This window comes from Triticum urartu, chromosome 2, assembly GCF_003073215.2.
Source record: "Triticum urartu cultivar G1812 chromosome 2, Tu2.1, whole genome shotgun sequence".
NCBI lineage: Eukaryota > Viridiplantae > Streptophyta > Magnoliopsida > Poales > Poaceae > Triticum > Triticum urartu.
The window spans coordinates 395,237,594-395,244,645 of NC_053023.1; the positions used below are offsets into that span (position 1 = coordinate 395,237,594).

Consider the following 7,052-nt stretch of genomic DNA (forward strand, 5'->3'; position numbering starts at 1 on the left):
TTCAATTGGTCGCAATTTTGCCACGTCAGATTGCCACGTCGGATCTGACATGGCCTGGGGAGAGAGCTAGCGACCAAAACAGAAGGTCATAGGATCAACGACCTTTTGTTAAAGGTCGCTATAGTCAATTTACGACGCCCAGCTTTTGACCTTATGTTTTTGGTCACAAAAAGGTCATAAATGAAAATTTGTGACCATTCAGTGACCAATAGTGGTGGTCATAAGTTGACATATTTCTTGTAGTGTCAGGAAAAGCCGAAATCTATGGCAGCCCTCACGACACTCATGACCTGCTTTTGTGCGGGAGAAGACAGCTGGCTGGCTCGCAGTAATAACATATCAAAGAACCATGGTACTTCGGATACCAAGGACGGCAATAGCAGGTCATGTCGCAACAAACATAAGCGCCGCATTAACAGTGATAATACTGAGGATACGGAAGTCAATGCCAGATTCAAAGGCTCTAAACCCGGTCAGCGGAAAGCACTCCGGGCCCGTCCAGTTTGGACCGTATACTCGATCGCTCGTGTCAAATACACGGCACCCCAGACAAGCCAGCCAACCACACCAACAGGGATTGTTGGGTATTCAAGCAGGCCGTCAAGTTAATTGCCGAAAACAAAGATAAGGGGCCACATAACGATGACGAGGAAGAGCCCCGGCAGCCGAACACCGGAGGACAGAAGAGGTTCCCCCCACAAGTGCGGACGGTGAACATGATATATGCAACCCACATCCCCAAGAGGGAGCGGAAGCGTGCGCTCAGGGACGTGTATGCGTTGGAGCCAGTCGCCCCAAAGTTCAACCCATGGTCCTCCTGTCCGATCACCTTCGATCGCAGGGACCACCCCACTAGTATCCGTCATGGCGGATTTGCCGCACTGGTCCTAGACCCAATCATTGATGGATTTCACCTCACTCGAGTCCTTATGGGTGGCGGCAGCAGTCTGAACCTGCTTTATCAAGACATAGTGCGTAAAATGGGTATAGACCCCTCAAGGATCAAACCCACAAAAACGACCTTTAAAGGCGTCATACCAGGTGTAGAGGCCCATTGCACGTGCTCAGTCACACTGGAAGTGGTCTTCGGATTCCCAGATAACTTCCGAAGCGAAGAGTTAATCTTTGATATAGTCCCGTTCTGCAGTGGCTATCATGCACTGCTTGGGCGAACCGCATTTGCGAGATTCAATGGGTACCGCATTATGCATACCTCAAGCTCAAGATGCCAGGACCTCGGGGGGTCATTACAGTTAATGGAAACACACAGCGCTCTCTCTGAACGGAGGAGCACACTGCGGCCCTCGCAGCGGAAGCGCAAAGCAGCCTCTTAAGGCAATCCACTAGTTCGGCGTTTAAGGACCCGGACACCTTCAAGCGCGCCCGGTGTAATCGGCAAGAGGACCGCCTGGCATGTTCCGAGCTCGCATAGCAATGCGGCCCCCACCCCGGTCCCAACCAAACGGCGAAACCCGTGCCATGCACACATAATTACGCACTAAAAATACCATGGGCACAGGCGGGGAAGGGGGCACGACTACGGCATGCCCCAAGACGCGGCTTAAACCGCACTAGGGGCTTCCCGCTTTGTTATTTTTTTCTCTTTCAGGACATTAATCTCTGGAAACCCTGCCCGGCAGCATGATTGCCAAACACATGATGCAGCAACCAAGGAGGCGGAAAGCTACATCAGACCACGGAACCCCCAGGTGGATTACGATGACGAGTGAAATGCTTGCTTTAATATTATTCCTCAGCTTGCCCTTGGAGGGGACATAGTCCTACTTTTTGCTTATCGCACTACCTGTATCATTCTTCTCCAACGCACGTTTTTTAATAAACAATGCATTGCATTAAGGCTTCTATTGCATTCTTCCTTATATATATATTTATATATATATACACACACACATCTAGGCTATTCTGTTACGCGTAACAAAATATTATTCTGTTACCCTTTTTGAACTGACGGGTTCATGCGGTTGTACTGATGATTTTCGAGCGGTTGAACTCATACTTTCAATTCTGTTTAGCAGATCGTTTTCTTTAGTTCAAAACTTTTTTACAATTTTTTGTCGGAACGAGGCATGTAATATATCGTTGGAAAGCTCTTGACAACTAAATTTCAAGTATATTGAACGTTTTTGCAAAATCATCAAGGTTTAAGAGCAGTTTTTAAAAAACTGTTTTTTCAAAACCGAAAACGTGAATCATATTTTGGACTCAATTTTCAAACGGTTTATCGGAATTGAGCAAATAAGATGGCGTTGGAAAGCTGGTGAAAATCTGCATCTTTCATATATCTAATTTTTTTTCTAATTCTATATGATTTAAAAGTAATTTGAAAAACGGTGAAATTCTGGGCAAAACGTATTTCCACGTTTTTTTGCAAACGGTTTGTCGGATTTATGCAAATGATATGGCGTTGGAAAGCTATGGAAAATTCGCAACTTTTTCGTATAAAAATGTTTTTCTAATTCCTTACAGTTTAAAAACGAATTCAAATACAGTCAAATTCGATTTCGAACGCGTTTTTTGTAAAAAGTTTGTCGAAATGGGGCAAATAATATACCGTTGGATAGCTATCGAAAATGTGAAACTTAGTCGTGTTGAACGTTTTCTCTACTTTGCAACCGTTTAAAAGTAATTTTGAATAAGGTGAAACCCATCGTGTTGTTTTTCCTGTCTAAAAACAGAGTACTCGTACTAATCTATGTCTATATTTGTACTGAGGTATTTTTCACAGAGTAGTTTCAAATACGGTTATACTGGTTGTGCTATTTTTCTGTTTTGGAAACATAATACTCGAACTGATCTCTGTATTGAGTTTGTGTTGAACGTGTGTTTTCATAGACTCAACTTACTATGTTTTTTCGTTAGAGTTTTGCTCGTAACTTTTCAACGACTTACTATACTGTTGTCCCCGAACTTGTATGGTTTGTATCGTTGAACTGATTGCTATTTTTTTCAAAAAGAAATTGTTTTGCATGTTTTCTTTTAACTCTTTACTATGTTTTTTCGTTAGAGTTTTGCTCGTAACTTTTCAACGGCTTACTATAGTATCATCCCTAAACTTGCATGGTTTGTATCATTGAACTGATTGCTATTGTTTTCAAAAAGAAATTGTTTTGCATGTTTTTTTTAACTCAACATTTTTTTGCAATGATGTTCTGGACTTCTCTCATTTTACGACTTGTACATTTACCATTTGAATTTCCACGGGGTTTCATTTTTTGTTTGGACTTTTATAATTTGAATTTCTATGTGTGTTTCTTTTTTAATTCAAACTGACCACTTCTTTTTGTTCCGAACTGATCACTGTTTTTAACTCGTACTGATCAATATTTGTAATTCAAACCTTTTTATCCTTTCATATGACAGAAATTATTCACCTCCCTTGACCTCTTAAAATTCAAGACTCAGGCACAAACATCCTCATCTTAGCAGGACAGGCTAATTCATTCGCATGCAGAGCAACAATAACAATACTCCAAACATACCAAGGGACGTCATACCGGAAAAACAATGCACCAACGGGTTCTCTCCAGTGGCAAAATCAACAATTTTTGAACTTGCACGACATCTAAACAAGAACTACATGATACGCAATTTTCCATCATGCACCTGCTATCCTGAACATAAATGAAATGAGAGAACGGTATCCTGAACATCTAAACAAGAACTTGCAATTTTTTCCATCATGCACCCAGAGGTTCTGCCTTCTTCCCCGGCACTGAAACAAGAGCACTATCAGTTTAGTTTTAAACAAATTGAAAGTTCGAACATGAGGCATGTAGGTTTTCAAATGATGAAAGTCACAAAAGTGAGCTATTTTTGTTTTACTTCAAATAATTCAACATGAAAAAGAAAAATACAGATAAATATTTTTTGCGACATTCTGAAGCATATGTCAGTTCGACCTTTTTAACTACTTTTTTGCACAACAAGATGATGTTATTGAACTGGCTAGGTACATTCAGTTTTACCTAGTATGGTTGGACTAGTAATGAAAGCACTGCTTCCAACGTTTTATAGAGATCAGTAGCCATCCAACTATGAAATGCATGCAAACCCAATCTGCATACACTAGCGAACATTGAAACAAAGAACCCATGTTTGTCAACTTTGAACTTTTGTATGCGTTTTCCCTCAACTTATTGTATCCGCGAGTCTGAACTGATGCAAGTATATAAGAATACCAAACATTTATTACCTGAACCTGAAAAGGATCTGAGACAGGTTGCCCTGGAACTGCAACTTGTATCTTTTACTGCTCATCTTTAACATTAAGAAAGTACTAATCAGTACTAGTATTTTGTGCAAGTCATACTGATCAGTACTGCTGCTTGCCGTCCTGATGAGCACTAGTACTGATCGCTAACACAGAATTACAAGAAAAATGGCCTTCATGGATAGCAGTATGTGAACTGAAGAGTAGGAGAGGAGGAGCACGAAGGTGTTTCTCACCAATCATGCTCCTGATGGCGTGGTGGATGGCAAGAATCCATGGCTGAACAGGAGGTTGAGGCGTCGCGGCAGGAACTCCAGGGCTGGCGGGCCTCGTCGGGGTTGGCACGTCGTCAGGAAGGTGGTGGTCCTTCGCTGGGAGGTGGAGGTGCCGTGCCTTGGCGGCAGAGGTTGGGTCGGGTCCTGCAGGAAGGGGCAGCGTCGAGATATTAGGAAAATGAACTACCAAAATTCCCCAATCAGTACTGTAGATATTAGCAAATTTGAACTGATAGTGTTAGAGGGAGGCAGACCTGAGAGGAGGAAGCGCCTACCCAGGGGCTCGTCAATGACCGGAAGGTGGAGCAGCATTACAAACTGGACTGAACTAAATTGATATTTTGTAGTTGTTGTATGCATTTTAAAACTTTACATTTGTTGATTTTTAAATCCACTCATGGAAATTCTGTTTTAAAAAAATCCACTCATGGAAATTGTAGTGGATTCAAACTAAATTTTGACAAGTAAATAACAAGGAGAATACAGCAGAAAAGGCACACTTTTTCAAGAAAATGATCAGTGGTAGTCTATTGAGTACTATTTGTAGAAGGATAGTCAGGGTCCAGGAATCAACTCCATTTTTCAATCAAGTCATAGTTGATCAGTACTAGTAGTACTGAACAATAAGTATAGAATTGTAGCAGCGGTAAGGAATCATTACCATGAAGAGGGCGACGAGGTTCACGTTTATTTTGGCCCCTCTTCGTTGTTGAGATCGATGATGATGAGCAGCAAGTGGGGGAGGGCCGCCATGATCTGCTAGGTAGGAAGCAGAGGAGGCCATGAGGGCACCTCAGATCGTCGGAGGGAGGCCACCATGAGGACACCCGTGTTGGCCCACTAGCCAAGAAAGAGGAGCATCGGCGAATCTACACCATGGACACAAAATTATGAACTTCATGAAAAAGAAATTTGAATGTCAAAGAAGTTAGTGTGTGAATTGTTCTGATATAAAAATGCAACATAAAAAACCCATTTCGGCTTCTCTGAATCAAAATTCTGGCATCACATCAACACAACCAAACTGGTTTTCTAACACAACATTTAACTGCTTCACATGATTTGTATCTCTCAAAAAAGGAAACTTGTTTTACAGCATTTTACCAAATACTCCTACAAAAAATTTATGAGGCCAGTGCTTCCATAGAAGTAATAAGATGCAAGCTTAGTTCTTAGGTTACAAATTTGTAAATATTAGTACTGCTACCAGCATTTTATAAATACTAGTGAACTTGAACTTGTGGTCTATCGAGATCTGAACTGATTGTGTTACAAGCACAAACACAAAATCTAATGAAGCTGATATAAGTACATGTTAACAAGAGAATCAAGTTCATGTATATTAATTGGGAGAAGCTCAAAAAGAAACATTTAAAACTTTTAACACACGATCATCAGTTCAATATAAACAGACTGATGTTAACATCGCCAATATGCTGTCCGTCCAACCTCCCTCGGGCTGCAGTTCCAATAGAAAACAAATTGGTAAGATAAAGAGCATCAGAGAGGAAAGAGATAGAACGGGTGCATGGACTGCCGCTGGTTTTCTTGTTGACCCACAGCTGAAGAAACTCCTATAGGCTACAGGTCGTAATGAAGAGAAAACGGAGATGAGGTTGTGTGGCGGCGGCGCTGAATGTAAAGGAGCTTGGGGATCTATCGCGTGACGCCCGGCTGGTCACCGGAGCGAGCGAGTAGGGTCACCAGAGAGGAGTGGGGAGGGGGATCCAAGGACCAGGTGCGCCATGCGTGAAGACGGGCAGCTACCCCGTCATCTTTCTCGTCGTCGCTGGGATCTCAGGGGGAAGGCGGACCATTCCCGGGGAGGTGGTGGTGCAGCGCCTAGGCGGGACTGGGAGGGGGCGGCGCTGTGGAGGAAGGTAGGCGGCGCGGTGGAGGTGGCCTGGTAGTGCGGCGGCCTTGGCCTGGTGGCATGGCGGAGGCGGCCTGGCGGCGCGGCGGCCGGGGCCTGGGGTCGTAGCCGAGGTAGCAACGCGGCGCGACGGCGGGGCCCCGGGGGCGCGGCGGCCGGGACATGGGGGCGCGGCGGCGGGGGCCTTGGGGCGCGGCGGCGGGGGTGTAGCGTGGGATTGGGGATCGGGAAGGTCGGGGACGACTGTGGTCGGGCCGGAGTGTTTTTTTATTTGGGCTGCTTCTGGTGTTCGTGATCATGGATTGGGCGGGCGCCAGGGTAACAGAATATTGCTGCTTCTGGTGTTCGTGATCATGGATCGGGCCTATATAGGGCGCCAGGGTAACAGAATTATATATATATATATATATATATATTCATTTATGACATCCAGCACCCGTACACTCTGGTACGGCCAATACGCCAGGGGCTTAAGCATACCCCACAATACGGCGTGAGAAGTCCGGACATTTTTAATAGTGCGGCACCCCGAACTTATAGCATTATATGCATCAGCTTCGAATCATGTCTTGGATCAATAGTTGGGTTTGCCCGGCTCCCATGTTTTGGTACCTTACGTTCCGCTATATCGGCTAAGGTAGCACTGGGAGAACTACTGCGATTGTGCCCCGGT

At 44.1% G+C, this 7,052-nt stretch overlaps 1 protein-coding gene across 9 annotated transcripts; it reads right to left on the bottom strand.

Moving 5' to 3' along the window:
* Window positions 1-3,486: 3,486 nt before the first annotated feature.
* Window positions 3,487-6,699, bottom strand: LOC125537490. Of its 9 annotated transcripts, none has more exons than XR_007295952.1 (4): window positions 4,468-6,699; window positions 4,214-4,278; window positions 3,987-4,077; window positions 3,487-3,733 (listed from the first exon to the last, which is right to left on the bottom strand). XR_007295952.1 is itself a non-coding variant. In XM_048700805.1 (3 exons), the coding sequence occupies exons 1-3, from the start codon at window positions 4,864-4,866 to the stop codon at window positions 3,699-3,701; spliced, it is 324 nt and encodes a 107-aa protein (XP_048556762.1). In that variant the 5' UTR covers window positions 4,867-6,699; the 3' UTR covers window positions 3,487-3,698. The 9 variants fall into 9 exon arrangements, 1 of the variants encoding a protein (XP_048556762.1); XR_007295950.1 differs by having other exon boundaries at window positions 3,987-4,086; XR_007295951.1 differs by lacking the exon at window positions 3,987-4,077.
* Between the last annotated feature and the right edge of the window lie 353 nt (window positions 6,700-7,052).